The 17,841-nt window shown below is 47.0% G+C and overlaps 1 protein-coding gene across 1 annotated transcript in view; it reads left to right on the top strand.

The window, feature by feature from the left end:
* Positions 1 to 6,711: 6,711 nt before the first annotated feature.
* dock4b (dedicator of cytokinesis 4b) overlaps positions 6,712 to 17,841 on the top strand; it is a gene marked incomplete in the record, with an annotated part of 107,908 nt that continues 96,778 nt past the window's right edge. Inside the window, 1 exon segment of the mRNA XM_030341298.1 lies at positions 6,712 to 6,960. Coding sequence (XP_030197158.1) covers positions 6,924 to 6,960 — 37 coding nt within the window.

Raw genomic sequence — 17,841 nt, 5'->3', positions numbered from 1 at the left:
TGTCTGTGTGTGTGTGTGTGTGTGTGTGTGTGTGTGTGTGTGTCTGTGTGTCTGTGTGTGTGTGTTTGAGCATCTATGTGTGTTCTAATTTGAGTGTGTGTGTGTGTGTGTGTGTGTGTGTGTGTGTGTGTGTGTGTGTGTGTGTGTGTGTGTGTTTGTGTGTGTGTGCATGCATGCAGGTTTGTTGCAACGTGAGTTTATGTGTGTGTGTGTGTGTGTGTGTGTGTGCATGCATATTCTTGTGTTTTATTGTGTGCGTGTGTCTGTCTGTGCATGCCTGTGGGTGTGTTTTGATGTGTGTGTGTGTGTTTTTTTATGTGTGTGTGTGTGTGTGTGTGTGTGTGTGTGTGTGTGTGTGTGTGTGTGTGTGTGTGTGTGTGTGTGTGTGTGTGTGTGTGTGTGTGTGTTTCTGTGTGTTTTGATGTGAGTGTGTGTGTGGGGGGGTGCATGCTTGAGTGTGTGTGTGTGTGTGTGTGTGTGTGTGTGTGTGTGTGTGTGTTTTTTTTAACGTGAGTTGGTGTACGTGTGTGTGTGTGTGTGTGTGTGTGTGTGTGTGTGTGTGTGTGTGTGTGTGTGTGTGTGTGTGCGTGTGTGTGTGTGTGTGTGTGTGTGTGTGTGTGTGTGTGTGTGTGTGTGTGTGTGTGTACAGGTCTTTGAGACTATGTTCTGGATTGAGGCAAATCAACGTGCTCTCAGGTATGTGTGTGGGGGTGAAGGTGGGCAGTGGTATAATGTAACACTGCACCAATCGCATGAAACAGCAGGGAAGCGTGCGTCTGTGTGAGTGTCCGTGCGTCTGTTTGTGTGTGTGTGTTTGCGTGCGTGTGTGTGAGTCACTGTAACATATTCATGAGGGACCAATCTGGCAGCCTGCTGTTCCAGGGATCACAGGAACAATGATCTGTGAAATACAAGCTAAATTGAGTCGTATGTGTACGGATAAATCTTTCTAAAGTATTGAGAGCAGAAATGATCAATCGGTTGATTGCAGATAAAGCGCCAAGTGGGATTAAAAAATGTGTCACCTGAGTCTGAAAAAAAGGTTAATAGGGCCTGTACTTTGCATTGTAATGATCGCCTCCATTTTGGAAGCACACTTATCTAAGTTATTATGTTGCTGGCAATATTGTTTTGTGTAGCATGGCTGCTCATCGTTTAGTAATTAGGCTTATCGTGAAATTAACTGTCATTATATGGAGACGCTTTGTGTTTATAACTGCCACAGTGTTTCTTGTGCGAGATGGGGAAAAACAATGTTTAATTAGCCTGGGTCGCTAGTATATATGCGTTGATTTAGGATTTTCAGTACTGCAAGACAAGTCCTGAGTCCTCTCAATATGGTGGGGAATTGCCAACAAAAAGTCCCATGATGCATTCTGATGTTCAAGCTCTATAGAAGGTAGGAGAATAACAGGTTTGTTATGTAATTGTCTTTTTACATAACCACTTGTGCTGAAGAGAGCCAATAAAGGCAGAGTTAAGCAGTGTAGCATATTCGTTTTCATATTCATATTCAACCTTACTGAGATGGGCTTTTATGTTCTGACATGTAGGGGTTTTACTTCAATGTATTTTGGCCTGATTAAGGATCTTACAATTAGTTATTAGCTATGTAAGTATTAGAGCTACATCATTATTATTTCACATGATGATGACAAGGATCTAGCATTAAAAGCATAGACATGTTTTTGATTATTTCTATAGCGCTTTTGTTGATTTTAGGAGAGTGTTTGGAGAATTATTTTTGAACTCCTATTGGATTGATAGTGGGTTATGACGGAATACACATTCATCTGTTTGAGTGTCGACACCATGTATGACAATAAATGTATGGCAAACTTCTGTGCCTTGCACACCAAAAGAGCAAAAGCCAGAAGTTTATTCATTTATACTTTCAGTGGTTTGTTAGTGCTTACTGTGCTTAATCAAATAATGTTTTTGGCGTACTGGCTGTATTGAGGCAAAAACATTTTCTTTAATTAACGAGTTTGGAGATTTGCAAGAATTGTCTACTTTTTAAGGGATGTATAATTCATGTTTTGCTGGTTTGGGGTTAATTTGGGTGAGTGCGGAGACTTTTGCAATAGCCCATAGCCTCAAAGATAGTGCAGTGGAAAGATAGTGTTCAGAAAAAAAACGAATAAAAAAAATAAATCCATGGTGTTTAGCACTCGACGCTATAAGGAAAGTGGTGCAGAAGGCCTATTTATACATTCAGCTACAAGGTTTGAAGTGTAGATCCCCATAGGAGGACAGGAATGTGTGTGTGTGTGTGTGTGTGTGTGTGTGTGTGTGTGTGTGTGTGTGTGTGTGTGTGTGTGTGTGTGTGTGCGTGTGCGCCGGAGGGTGTGTGTATGTATGTGGGGTTTCTAAGCTTCCATCATCCACAGCTGCTGGTAGTTCATGTACACATCCGTCTCAAAGGTCTTGCAGTCATCTTTGTAGAAGAAGGTCTGTTGAATGAACACGGTGTTACATGCAGCCTACTAGAATGATGTGAGGCAGCCTCGGATGACTGACGTACAGACGTCTCGAAGCCCATCGTATCAGTATAAATGTATGTGTGTGTGTCCTGTGTCTGTAGATAGAGAAAGATTCTGCCTGTGTGTGCATATATGTTTGTGTGTGACAGTCGAGTCTGGGCATGTGTGTGTCTGAGTGGATGAGTGTGAATGAGTGTGTGTATGTCTGTGTGTATGTCATTGAGTATGTACGTGTATGTGTGTTTGTGTGTGTCTGCGCTCACCTATGTGTGTGTCTGTGTATGCATTTGTTTGCCTGTGTGCGTGTGTTTGTGTGTGTGTCTATGAATGCATCTGTGTGCCCGTGTGTGTGTGTGTGTGTGTGTGTGTGTGTGTGTGTGTGTGTCTGTGCACGTCTATGTGTGTGTCTGTGTATGCATTTGTGTGCCTATATTTGTGTGCGTGTCTGCGCACACCTATGTGTGTGTGTCTATGTATGCTTTTGTGTGTGTGTGCCTGTGCGTGTGTGTGTGTGACAAACGCACAGTTTCCCGGGTTCCCGGTGCTTATCTCACCATTCCACACGTCTACCCGCGACCTCCTCCATTAGTCTGCTCTCTCTTTCTGCTGCCGACTCTCTCGGAGAGCTCACCCTGAACACGTCGTGTGGACGTTCACCCCGGCTGCCAATTTAGGTGTGCGTTTGTGTGTATCTGTACCGTTTCACATGTTGGGTTTTGCCAGGATGTATAAAAATATCATCAATATAACAACCAATCACTCAATCCTTTAAAGATACACTGTGCAGTGATATCAAGATTCTCAAAGGCAAACTAATCATTATATTACTACTACCCAGTACGACTTCTTAACAACATTTTACAGCCAAAGAGACTAAAAATTTAGATGCGCCGTTAAGGAGCAGGTAGATGTTCGACATCTTGCTCAAAGACGGAGGCAGGTCGACTGAGGCCGTTGGGGTTCGAACATGAGAGGCAAACGATATAATCTACTATTATCATACCCCCGCCGCTATTAATAATAATAACAGCTGTACACCAAATGATTATTTAGTCCAAGAGTCCATCAGTTGTTATTAGGGATCAAACGTTATTCTTCCGAGCACAATGTCAGGCCGGGTGTTTGTTTTCTCAAAAGGACTACCGGCTTTATATTCATGTCTATATTTAGAAGACTATTTTGGGTCTGAGGCGAGAGGATAATTCCTGCTGTGCGTGTGTGTGTGTGTGTGTGTGTGTGTGTGTTTGTGTGTGTAAGGTGGTTAAAAGCATATGTTTTTCCCCTGGACCCCCCCCCCCCTCCCTATAGGGCTACTTCCTGGTATGAAATTAAATCAAAACTCGGGCGTTTAGAGGATAAGATTGGCGGAGGCCCCGGAGAGAATGGATAAAAGCTAGCTTATCTGTTTTTGGGTAATGCTGTTTTTTTTCTTTTACAGATTGACTTTATTGTGATATATGACGTGTTGAGGTGTCGCAGGAGAACCAGGTAAACCAATGATAAAGATGCGGCTTTGTTCATTTTATGCATTTACGGTTAGCATACCAACTTTTTTACTTTTCTCTCAATCTTATAAAATGTAATACTCCATAACTTTTTTAAATTCAAACATTAGTCAGTTGGTTAATAAGTTTCCTGGCTGGTTTATTAGTCAGTTTGACCTCTTTTTTTCTCATTATTCCGTTGGTTATTTAGCTGGTAGGCTACACAGCTTGTTAGTATTTCAATTCAGTTAGTGCGATAGTTGATCAGCTATCATGCTAGTTCTTTAGTTATCTACCTATAGTAAGTCTGTTAATTAATCGCTACTCGTTTCGTCAGTTACTTCACCATTATTCATCCTCACATAAAAAAAGAAAACCCCCTTGCTCCGCCTAATTACCCACCACCCAGCCTCACCAAGCATTCCCCCGACTTCACGAAGAAGTGGCCGTCGCCTTGCCACGCTCCCGCTTTACTCCACTTCTGTCTTCGCCCCACACGCTCGTGATTTATGCCGCACAGATGCTGTGTTTATTTGTGGCCGTGGGCCAGGCACGGAGGAAGTGTGCTGGTGGGCGAGTGGCGTGAAGCACATGGGGCGATGTACAGAGCCCCATCTGGGTTAGTGGGTCCGACAGCGGCGGGAGGACCAGGCGTCTTCCCTCTCCCATCTGCCCAGTGCTGCTCCTTGTCTTCCCCCTCCAGCGCTGAAGATGTGGAGGCCAGCAGGGAACATGTGGAGGACACCAGTGGGCAAACAGGAAGACATGGACAGGAGGGAGGGGGGAGGGAGGGAAGGAGGGAGGGAGGGAGGGAGGATGGGAGGGAGGGAGGATGGGAGGAGGGGAGGGAGGGAGGGAGGAGGGGAGGGAGGGGAGGGAGGGGGGAGTGAGGGAGTGGGTGATGAAGGGAGGGAGGGAGGGACAGCGGAAGGGAGTGGGTGAGGGAGGGACAGCGGAAGGGAGGGAGGGAGGGATGGAGGGAGGGAGGGAGGGATGGAGGGCAGAAGGGAACAGAAAATATGAATGGAATAACAAAGAGTTAAAAAAAAGAAAGAGCGACAGAAAGACGATACGAAGATTCAACTCTAAGATTGAATGAGGGTCAGCCCTAGCCCTAGCCCTAAGAAATTAAAAAAGAAGAAAGAAAAAATATAAGTAGAACAAATATCTTCAGTTCCTTATTTTCCTCCACCTCTGACTTAACATAACACGTTTGGCAACAGATGTGTTCTGTTAAGTCAGAGGTTGAGGAAAAACCAATGTGTCAACAGATCACAGTAGACAGTTTTCACCTCGTAGCATGAACTTCACGTTCTTAAACTATAGATTAAGCATACGTCAATGAGCACGCTCTAATCCTACTTGCGATTTTCATTTGTTTTCCCCTTTTTCTCAGAGAGAGAGAGAGAGAGAGAGAGAGAGAGAGAGAGAGAGAGAGAGAGAGAGAGAGAGACCAATCATCTGTGCTAGCAGGGAGGAATGAATCCACAGGGTTTCTGCTGCTGCTGCCTCATGTTGCTCCCCTGACACATGGTTTATTCATACACAAAGTAAAGGAAGCAACCCCTCTCCCCCTTGTACCCCCCCCCCCCCCCCCCCCCCCACCCACCACCACTCAAACCCTGCCTCAACCCATCCCTAAAACCCCTTCTTCGACATGGGGGTGATGCAAGGCAACATGGTAGTGAAACAATACCGCAGAATGAACCAGTGACTTGGCCCATCTCTATTGGTAGAATACTGCAATAATATCTATTGTCTTGTCTGTTTGATATGGGATATGATGAAGGTGAATATCACTACAGATGAAGGACTTGTATGCACGTCTGTGTATTGACATCCCATAATCCAATGTAGGTAGGCCATAGTCTGTTTAAGTGTTGATGTATCCATAATTCATATTTTCATAATTGAAAATGAATAAATAAGCGATGTGGTACTAAGTTGGAGGTTTGTGAGGACGAAGATGCTGAAAGATAGAAAGAATGAATTCCTCATTAAAAACAAACAATTGAAACCGAGGAAAAGGGGACAAAAATGATGGGTGGAAGGCACATACAGAGAAGAACGGATCGACAGAATGTGGTCCAGGTGTCAAACTCCAACCTCGAGAGGAATTTGTGTTTATTAAATAGCAGCATTTCCAAATGTGCAACCATGCATTTGCGGGTAGTCTGCACCTCATGTTTCTTATATGCACACACACACAAACATGAGGGTGCTCAGGCACACATACACGCTCATGCACACACACACACACACACACACACACACACACACACACACACACACACACACACACACACACACACACACACACACACACACACACGCACTAACACATGCACGCACGCACTCTTCTGCTGCTTCCTCATAGAGTCATGTATTTTTCATAGGTTTTGTTATAGAAGTCCTCCAACGTGTGTGCATGTGAGTGATTTAACTTATGTATGTATCTTATCACACATCGCTGGACTACCCAGTTCAGATTTTGCAATTAGGTATTTGTTTTTTTCTTGCACTCTTTTTCTTCTTTTTAGCCTTCTCTCTATACCTTCAACTTTAATTTCCATTTTCCTTTCCTTCTTTTCGAAAATTTCACTAAAACCCCTCTTATCATAAAATAAACCCAGAGTCTCCTAATTTCAATTTGGCTAAAACCGCCCCCTACGTCACCAGGTTTTGTTTTTTCGTTCTGCTTTGACTACAACTCCCACAATGCATCGGGGGTGGTGCCTCGCCGTGCTTCTGGCTCTCCGGCTGCAGCGTACCACTACGATCAGGCAACCAGCAGCAGCGAGCAACGCTTTCTCTCTCCCCCCCGACCTAAACAATGACTACTACCAGCACCACTGAGCGGAGGTCGGGGATCCAGTAGCATGCGTAAAACACGGCACCAAATCTCTCCATTTCGCCGCTTTTCCAAACCGTTGACTTTAACGCGCCAGCTGTAAACATGTGGATACCCACTGAACACGAGAAATACGGCGTCGGTAAGTTTATGATGGGGCTTTATTTGTGTTTCATCCACACTGATGTCCTTTGCTGTTATCCCTTAAGCTGTGGTGGGGATGCGATTGCGGGGGGTTCGTGTGTGTTGTGGATCTACTCATCTCCGACCTGATTGGTTGTACGGATTAAAATAGTTCCTGTAATAAAGGATTTGATACAGAATTAGGAGAAGAGAGGCGTTATCTGCTTTTTTTAATTATTATTTTTATTTTGACAAACAGTCCATGATGGGATGCCTAGCCTGTGTTTCATCTCTGTGCCACATCGCAGCGTTAGGTTATCGCTCTCGGACCCCCTGTGGATTACGGAACGAATGCGTTTTGATTTCCCACCCCCATTAACCGGTCTCTTTCATTCCCCACACCGGTTCATCTGTCCTCTCCTGCTCGCTCTGGATTGATAATATTCCTCAGTTCTAGGCTGCCCTTTTTAAAACGAGACAGACAGACAGACAGACAGACAGACAGACAGACAGACACTTGCAGCTGAAGTGTATCTTGCCATCTTGCACGATCCTCATTTATTTATGCCCTGATCCCGGATGAAACAACAACCTCCTATAATTGAAATGTGAAGGGCTTTTAAAACATGTCCGGGTTGCATCTCTGCTTTGCACGTTTTTTCTGATGACATTGTTGTGGTGTGTGTGTGTGTGTGTGTGTGTGTGTGTGTGTGTGTGTGTGTGTGTGTGTGTGTGTGTGTGTGTGTGTGTGTGTGTGTGTGCAGCGTTGTGTTTTTACGCACCGGGGCTGTCTGCGGCCGTAGATCAAACGTTGAAGTGAGAAAAACAAGCGACAGCGGATTCAAGAGCGCCCACCGAGGAGGTGTCTACCTATCTGCCCCCATGTGTGCATAAAATAAAATAAATAGCCCTAACTGAGGTGCGACCGATGAGAGACGGTGTTAATGTCTTCCAATGATATTCCCGTGAGAGATGGGACAGTGTGCGTGTGTGCAATGCGCTGTCCAGCCGCCCCATACACACTCCGATAGCCAGTTCTCTCTCTCTCTCTCTCTCTCTCTCTCTCTCTCTCTCTCTCTCTTTTATATATATATATATATATATATATATATATATATATATATATATATATATATATATATAAGGAAACATATCACAAAAAAACATGTTTTGCTGTTTGGTTGCGGGTTCAATTACACTGTTTGTGATTATTGGTTCCTTTAATGTATTTGGGTCCCTCTTCCTCTGCCATCTTGACGCACACTCTGGCATTAAGGTCTCTCTTTCTCTCGCTCTGTCTGTCTGTCTGTCTGTCTGTCTGTCTGTCTGTCTGTCTGTGTTTCTCTGTTACTCTCTCTCTGTCACCACTCTCCCCCTGGGGTCAGTCGTCTTGTCCATGCAGGGCCCTGTTTCCCTGGCGTAAGCTGGTTTCTCTTCCCCATGTTGACTCGTCTGTCTTCCGAGGATTTCTCATGCCACGGTGTTGTCACATGATAGCCCTGCTGCTGCCAGGTTATGTGGGGTGGATTCAAATCACTTCACCTGCCCATTGTCCCTCATGAAGGACCGATAGTCGAGGGAAATCGAATCCATGCAAAACCACGAATGTTGGATCTAAAATGAAAAATCCCCTCCTGGATTGTGATCCATGGGGAAGTTAGTTTATACACGGGACGTATTCAATTGAAACGGTTAAATACCTCCTATTGTCCGAACACTGCTCAAAGGGCACTATTTAATTGGATTAAAGGTCCCCTAATCTTTATTTTTTCTTCTTCTTCTTGCAATAAGGCTGTTTAATTGGCTGTGATTTAACCAGGCTTTGGCACGGTTCCCTTGTCCTACTGGGTAAGGAAGCTGCTTGTTTCCTTGTTGTGAAATATCCCACCGAACACACACACACACACACACACACACACACACACACACACACACACACACACTGAGAAACATAAATACACACACTGAGAAACATACACACACTCTTGAGATGCAGACGCACGCACGCACGCACTCACACACACACTAAGAAACTCAAACACACACGCACACACACGCTCTGTGATGCACTCACGCAAGCACAAAGAGACACATACCCACTGAAACACAAACACACACAGAGACACACACACAGAGACACACACACAGACACCCACACTTCCAGGGAAGTGGGACTAAGTGATTTGTTCAAAGGTTTTTTTTCCCCCTTTTAATGGCGGTATTAGCGAAGGTAACAATGGGAGCTTGCCTTGCGTGTTTGGTTTACGTGTGTGAGCTCGCCGTAAACATATTAGCCTCGGGAGGAAATTGGAAGTTCAATCAACTGGATGTGCTTGTTGTTTCCCCACACTGCCCAGTGTGTTGGATTTGTTAGGAATCAAAGAGGCAGTATCGGTGGAGTTCACCATGTTCTCGTGGGTAGCTGGGTGTGCTGGTACCGTCGGAGGAAAAATAAACCGAATCCCAGATGACACCATGTTCTGCTGGATGTTTGGAGCTCAGCAGGGGTTGGTTTTGTATGATGTTTTTGTCGTCAATGACATGGACCCGAATACCCTGTTGTTCTTGCAACACACACACACACACACACACACACACACACACACACACACACACACACACACACACACACACACACACACACACACACACACTATTACCAGCCTCCATCTTCACTTCGTTCTCCTCCAAGCTAAGTGCTTGTGCACATGTAAATACTGTGTGTCTCATTGCTGGTTTAGACATCTCCCCGGTAATGATGGTATAGGTCAGGTCAGAGGTCACATACACAAACACATCATAAATCCATCATGACGACAGGGGAGTTTATGGTGTGTGTGTGTTTGGGTTTTAGAGAAGGACATCTCACTTGTTTTCAGACTTGATCATTACAGAGGATCTGGACTATACCATTATGCAAATGACGGTATTTTCATGATTGCAGTTGAGTTCTATCGTGATTGGTTTCATAATACGTTCTGTGTAAACAATTACAATGTGCTCTTTCAAACAGAATTCATGCTTTATCAAATCGGACAGGTTTAAACATCAGTGCAACCATATTTAGATCAGGTTTTTAAAACATTCATGTACCTAATAAATATGAATGCATATATATATATATAAGCATTCAACTACGTGAAATAAATCAAGGACTCTATGTAAGCAATTTTCCCCCTTTTTTCTTTTAATTATCTCGCCAGGGGGGCCTTGAACCAAAGAATTGCCCACTTTTGGAGACGTGAGGGGGGGTAACCTTCTTTAAAGGCCCCTGGAGCTTCCTGGTTCTCTGTAAGGGAGCATTTGATCTGTGGCCAAGCTTAGATAAGATGAAATGAGAATTGTCTCACTGCTTTTAATTGGTCATTCTTTTTGGCTTTTGACGTTCATTAACCTTCACAAGTGGAGCAGCGCCGACCAGAACGCTCTCTCGCTCTCACTCTCGCTCTCGCTCTGCGATTGATGAAATATGAATGACGCTTCGCAGGTGAAGACAAAATGAGGGGGGCGCTTATTAACCCCGCTCTCAGTTGTGATCACAGGTTCTTTTAACCTGTAGCAGGAGGTGAGATCGGAGTGATGGATGGTTGAGCCTCTATAAAAGCCCACCCTGGGATTTTGAGAAAGCGGGGAGCTTTCACTTCAAAGTCTTGTCAGTTTGACGTCTTTGAGATCAGAGTCTGATTTAATGGACCACCGTCGTATCGTAATGAAAACCGAAAAAAGCCGAAACCTAATGAACGAATGACATCTTGAAAGACGGTGTTGACGTTATGGAGATGGATAAAAAAATATCAGTTCAATCATCCACTACCGCGACGTGAACTAGTGGTCCTCAAATGGACCCCCTGCAGTGAAATAAGCCCTTTTTGTTTCATTGTGTTTGGGGTGAATATACTGAAACCTTCTGAAAATGAAGAGAGTAAAAATAAGTATTTTGCTCATTAAGGGCACTTAGATTCAGCCATTCAGGCCTGTCATCATAATTTGGACACAATTAAAGCATTTTAACGAGCTGCAGTGAGTTGCTGCGTATTTTCGGTGTGTGTGTGTGTGTGTGTGTGTGTGTGTGTGTGTGTGTGTGTGTGTGTGTGTGTGTGTGTGTGTGTGTGTGTGTGTGTGTGTGTGTGTGTGTGTGTGTGTGTGTGTGTGTGGCAATATCCCCCCTGCATCAACGGACAGAACGCAATCAGCTTCAGGTTGACCCGACAGGCACCGTTGGGTCAACACTCGCTCCGCCGTTTCCCCCGCTCTTCCCGAATCAACCGGACCTCTCTGGGAACAATCCCACAAACAGAACCGATCCGACGATGAGACCGTCACCCGGACCCTCCAGATCCCCCGCCGGTCTGATCCGGTCCTTCTGGTGGTCGGCGCTTGTCCCGCCCGGAGCCTCGGGGCCGTGGCTCCGGGCTGCGCTCCGAGGTGGAGGTGGAGACCAGGGAGGACATGGACCTGACGGTCCGTGTCTGGCCAGGAGCCTCGATGCTCCTCCTCTCTCTTCCTCCCTCCCCTCCCCTCCCTCATGGGAGAGGTTGACATGGCTGAGAGGGGGGACTGTTGGGCGGGGGGGGGGTACCGGCGCATGTCACGCAGTCGGCAGTAGCTCATTTTCAGGGGGGGGGGAGGGGGCAGGCAATCTTCAACCCCCCCCTCCGTCCCTTTCCTTCCTCGAGAAGGAGAGATTAGCAGGTTGTTTCTGAAGAGGAGAGGGGATATGGGGGGCTGAGGGGGGGGGGGGGGGGGGTCGGGGGGGGTCCATTCCGACATTACACCCATGATTCTCTAATGCGATGAGGCCCTGAGGGCATTGGGATGGGAGATAGAGTGGGTGTAGGGTGGGGGAGGGGGGAGGGAGAGGGGGGAGGGGGGAGGGAGAGGGGGGAGGGGCGTGGCAGACCCCCACTGACTCGTTACCGCTTCCTCTGCACACACACACACACACACACACACACACACACACACACACACACACACACACACACACACACACACACACACACACACGCGCGCGCTGGTATACCCACACACGCACACAAATACGCATGCACACAAATAGGAATGCACACGCATTCACACACACACAAACACACACACACAAAGGGGTCTGTTACAATCATTCACTGTGTTGTGGTTTAGCATTGTTACAGTTATGGTTCACCCTGGTGTCAAAATATATGGAAAAATAACCCAGAGTTAACAAGATGGAGAGATATGAGGTGGGCCGACAGGGGGAGAGACGGAGATGCGAGGAGCCGGGGCTGGGAGGCAGAGGCAGTCTGTTCTCCTGCGTACGTCGCTGGTGGCTGGGGTTAATACAGTTTGGTGACAAGATCCGACAGGCCGTGTGGGGGACTCCTCGCGACGCTGATTCACAGCCGTGATGCATCCCGTCTGGAACAGGAGGGTAGACGTCGCGACAGTTAGTCACAATGAACCCCCCCAAAAAAACAATCCCCTCGTCTGCGAGATGAGCTAGGCGATGAGAACTTATGAATCCCCTGGAATATTTCTGCGTTTCGTTCCGACATTTCAGGATTGTTTTTTAATTGCGATTATTTCTGGTGGTTATGGGTTAGGGTCACCCTCTGCTGGACTGGCACATGTTCTCAACCCTTGATCCCAATCACAGAGAGAGAGAGAGTTGTGGAGAGCAGAGCGCTGTGATAACCTGTGTGTGTGTGTGTGTGTGTGTGTGTGTGTGTGTGTGTGTGTGTGTGTTTATTTCGGTCTGTGATGCGTTCTGTATCCGTTGTGTTTTGATGTCTTCAGGGTTCGTGTGTGATGTGTGTTGTGATGTGTGTGTGAGAGATGATGCACAAAAATGACTGGCATGCCATTTGGATGAAAGAAGGGCATCTCGTGTTGGCAATCTTGTTGATTGGCGTCTGAAAGGAGCTGTTTATACACTCCTCCTCACCGACCAGAAGGGATTTCATTGGTCAGCTGCATGAGTTCCCCTGGCCAGCGAATCTCCATTTATCTCTGCCCATGTGCACGGAGCATATTGGAATTGTGCATTGACTGTGTGTCAAGTCTGTGTCTCTATTGTATTAAAGCAAAGTGTTCCATTTGGTTCCACGGTAATCCTTTATAATACTAGCACTATTACCCCTAATAATAATAATAATACTAGTGATAATAATAATGGAGGGTTTGGCAGAGATAATACAACTCCTCAGTCTGAATGTGAGCGTCAACTCAAATCCCCCTGCTGTTAGCATGATGACGTCCCCTCACTGTCTCTGTCGCTGTCTCTGTCTCTTTCTCTGTCCCTCCCATTTTCACTCTGTCTATATCTCTGTCTGTCTGTCTGTCTGTCTGTCTGTCTGTCTGTCTGTCTGTCTGTCTGTCTGTCTGTCTGTCTGTCTGTCTGTGTCAATCATCTGCTTTGCTTTGTTCTGTTTTTCTGCCTTCTCTGACTATTGCTTCTTTTCAATGGGAAAAACACACAATTATTTTACTGTTTTTGGCCAGCTTCCTTTTTCTCCTTCTGCCCCCCCTCCCCATTTTGTACAGTGTTTCTCTCAGAGAGAACTGTATGAGACTAGCGGCTGGATCACATACACCTCCCATAGGTTTATTGTTCCTCCTTCCTCTGCCTTTTTCCTTCTTCATGCCCCCTCTTTATTTTCCTCCTCTGTCTGCTTCGGTTAGGTCCCTCTTCTCTGGGTAGCTGCCATCCCCCCCAATCTCTCCCTCTCTCCCCCTCTTCTCTTGTTTCCCCCCTCCCTCTCTCTCTCTCGCTCTCCATTTCCCCTCCTCAACCCCCACTCTGCGCTCTCCCCCTCCCTCTTTCCACTGCACTCAAATACACCTGTCCCAAATTTCCCCCAGGTACTTTAGGAGTACGTGTGTTCTTCAGTGTGTGTGTGTGTGTGTGTGTGTGTGTGTGTGGGCGTGCCCGAGTGTATGTGCTTGTTTATTTGGCAGCATCAGCCTCACTGGAGAAGCAGTTTAGTGGGATAGCGCTTTACTGATGCCCACCAAGTCCAGTCCAGATGGATATATATGTCACTAATATATTTAACATGTCTCTTTATGTTATCATTCTGTCTTCCTGCTTTAAGGGTGTTTTGGAAGCATAGCAGGGGTTAATTCGACCACTCTATTGTCCCTATTTGCCTCCATTAAGGTGTGTTATGTAGGACGACCGCGGATTATATTCAAATGCCACTCACTCTCACTGCTGGCCCTCCACACACCTAATACCGCATTGATTGGCTTTCAAGAGCCCTTTCTATTCACATCCTTTCCTCTGAATGTTGACATTTAAACCAACTCTAAATACCATCTTGAAACAATGTCTTTTTCCTATTTGTACCTCTTCATCCCTCTCTCTCTCGCTCTCTCTCTCAGACTCTCTCTCTCTCTCTCTCTCTCTCTCTCTCTCTCTCTCTCTCTCTCTCTCTCTCTCTCTCTCTCTCTCTCTCTCTCTCTCTCTCTCTCTCTCTCTCTCTCTCTCTCTCTCTCTCTCTCTCTCTCTCTCTCAGTGTGTCTCTCTCAGTGTGTCTCTCTCATTCTCTGTCTGTCTCTCTCATTCTCTCTCTCTCTTTCTCTTTCTTTCTCTGTGTGTAGGTCTCTGTGTGTCTCTCTCATTCTCTCTCTTTGTCTCTCTCTCTCTCTCTCTCTTTGTCTCTCTCTCTCTCTCTCTCTCTCTCTCTCTCTCTCTCTCTCTCTCTCTCTCTCTCTCTCTCTCTCTCTCTCTCTCTCTCTCTGGAGATCAGCTGCAGCTTGCTTTGTTTGAGGGCAGCAGCTTTGACCTTGGTGGTTGTTAGCTGTCTTTTTGGATGCAAGGTGTGTGTGTAGAGGGGAGGGGGATTGGGTGTGTGTTTGTGTGTGTGCGCGCGGGGGTGCCAGAAGTGGACACATTTTTAACGGCAGTTTGGAGTCGTAATGAAGCAGACCATCGACGAATCGTTAAAAAATAAGGTGAAAATAAAACCGATAAACATGAAAGGTCGTGAGCATCCTAGTTCATTGTTCGGGTCGTCATTGAGAGTTGAAACCCCAGAGAATCTGTCTGCTGCTAACCAGACAATGCTCAGGGTAAAGACGACATAACCTTTCCTTCCTGCTTTGTTTTGTGAGACTATTCGGTCTGCCCATTGGGCCTCCATTGCACCCCTGACCGTCCCTGGAAGCAGGGGTCCCTCTTCGGCCTTCCCGATCCTCCAGGTCTGTTCCCTCTGCTCCCTCCCTCTGGATGGTACAACGGGACGGACGAATCCGAGAACGGCGTTCGCTCCCGAGAGCACCTCAGTACAGGGATGAGAGTCAGACTGATGGGTCCAGAATCCGAACAGGACACATGGCCAGATTCACGTGGGATGCTAAGAGCGACATGCATCATCTGTACTGCTGCTTCTGCTGCTACTGCGCAGCCTGTGGATGAGGAATGATTGATGGGACCGGACATCCACTGAGGGCAAAGCTTCCCCCATATGACCGAACCCTGAATCAAATCACATAACCAAACCCTCTGATTGGCTGGAGTGATTAGTCGTTTGACCTGTGTGTGTGTGTGTGTGTGTGTGTGTGTATGTGTGTGTGTGTGTGTGTGTGTGTGTGTGTGTGTAGGCATGTGTGTGTGGGTTTTGTGTGTGTGGGGGCGGAAGAGGGGGCGGATGGCTTGTGTGTTTGCGCACAGGTGCACAGTGGGTGTGAGATATTAAATTGTTCTCTGTTGGATGGTCTCACTGCGGTTTGTCTGGCTGCTGTCAAGATGTAGGCTTGCATTTTCTCTCTCTCTCTCTCTCTCTCTCTCTCTCTCTCTCTCTCTCTCTCTCTCTCTCTCTCTCTCTCTCTCTCTCTCTCATGCTCTCTCTCTCTCTCTCATGCTCTCTCTCTCTCTCTCTCTCTCTTATATATGCATACAGTGCAGCTGAACAGGTGTTGGTGGTTGGTAGCTTTTCCTCCAGTCTTTCACGCCTGCACACTTCCGGAACGACCATATACGGCGAAATGCCGTGGTGAACCCTGACACAGAAAGGTGAAGTTCTGTGTCAGGGTTCACCTTTCAAAGACTTGTCGCTTTTATTACCCGCCTCTTCCTAGAAACAGCCTTGCCTCCACCCCGAGATGAAGATCTCAAGAAGGATTGGTGGTTGGTTTTAAGCAAACACTCGAGTAGGGCTGATACTCATCTACACAAGACAACGTCTGATTATTTTCCGATTCAGGCGGGAACAATGGCTGATGTACTTAAACCCTCTCCACACAATGAAATGAACTCAAGTGAAAGGAAGGAAACGTATAAGAGCGAGCTCTCTGCGGCCGCCTGGCTCAAGGCTTGGCGTTTAATTCGGCACGCGGGTGTTGCAAAGCTCTTTTTTTTACTGTGTTGTGCTTCGTCTGTTTTGTACATCAGGTTGACTGTGATGGGACATGTTCCAGTTCCACTCCACCCGCCTGCTGCATTACCTAACCATAGCCTGTCTCACTGCCTCCCTCTGTTACCTCTCCTGAACCCTAGCCTGTCTCACTGCCTCCCTCTGTTACCTCTCCTGAGCCCTAGCCTGTCTCACTGCCTCCCTCTGTAACCTCTCCTGAACCCTAGCCTGTCTCACTGCCTCCCTCTGTTACCTCTCCTGAACCCTAGCCTGTCTCACTGCCTCCCTCTGTTACCTCTCCTGAACCCTAGCCTGTCTCACTGCCTCCCTCTGTTACCTCTCCTGAACCCTAGCCTGTCGCACTGCCTCCCTCTGTTACCTCTCCTGAACCCTAGCCTGTCTCACTGCCTCCCTCTGTTACCTCTCCTGAACCCTAGCCTGTCTCACTGCCTCCCTCTGTTGCCTCTCCTGAACCCTAGCCTGTCTCACTGCCTCCCTCTGTTACCTCTCCTGAACCATAGCCTGTCTCACTGCCTCCCTCTGTTACCTCTCCTGAACCCTAGCCTGTCTCACTGCCTCCCTCTGTTACCTCTCCTGAACCCTAGCCTGTCTCACTGCCTCCCTCTGTTACCTCTCCTGAACCCTAGCCTGTCTCACTGCCTCCCTCTGTTACCTCTCCTGAACCCTAGCCTGTCTCACTGCCTCCCTCTGTTGCCTCCCCTGAACCCTAGCCTGTCTCACTGCCTCCCTCTGTTACCTCTCCTGAACCCTAGCCTGTCTCACTGCCTCCCTCTGTTACCTCTCCTGAGCCCTAGCCTGTCTCACTGCCTCCCTCTGTTACCTCTCCTGAACCCTAGCCTGTCTCACTGCCTCCCTCTGTTGCCTCTCCTGAACCCTAGCCTGTCTCACTGCCTCCCTCTGTTACCTCTCCTGAACCCTAGCCTGTCTCACTGCCTCCCTCTGTTGCCTCTCCTGAACCCTAGCCTCACTGCCTCCCTCTGTTACCTCTCCTGAACCCTAGCCTGTCTCACTGCCTCCCTCTGTTACATCTCCTGAGCCCTAGCCTGTCTCACTGCCTCCCTCTGTTACCTCTCCTGAACCCTAGCCTGTCTCACTGCCTCCCTCTGTTACCTCTCCTGAACCCTGTGGTTCAGGAGAACCACAGTGGTTACCCACTTCAGCGGAAATGGTCTTTTTGAAACCAAACAAGAGTTGGAAAAAGTGTTCTAATTTGAACGAAATAAGAAAATAAAACAGTGTGTCTTGATTTGAATCTGCGCCAACGTAAGTCAGCTGGTGGATCATTTTAAGTTTTTCATTCAAGTTTTTCCTTGAGTGTGTGTTGCGGTGCTTGTGGGGATACGGGAGAGGAGGAGTTGACTATTTAAAGTCGTCACACAATTTTCGCAAATTCGTAATGGTCAATTTTTCCACGACTAGTAAATGACGAATACAATCCCGTGAGTGCTATAGCTCAATACATTCAGAGTAATGTAAAACAGGAACACTCTAAAGAAGGTTTTTTTTCTGTTGTGTTGTGTTGTCGTGGTAGTGGTGGCATGGGAAAG

Source organism: Gadus morhua, chromosome 19 (assembly GCF_902167405.1).
Source record: "Gadus morhua chromosome 19, gadMor3.0, whole genome shotgun sequence".
Taxonomy (NCBI): domain Eukaryota; kingdom Metazoa; phylum Chordata; class Actinopteri; order Gadiformes; family Gadidae; genus Gadus; species Gadus morhua.
Note: the sequence above shows the minus strand (reverse complement) of the source record. Positions and strands in the feature narration are given on the sequence as shown.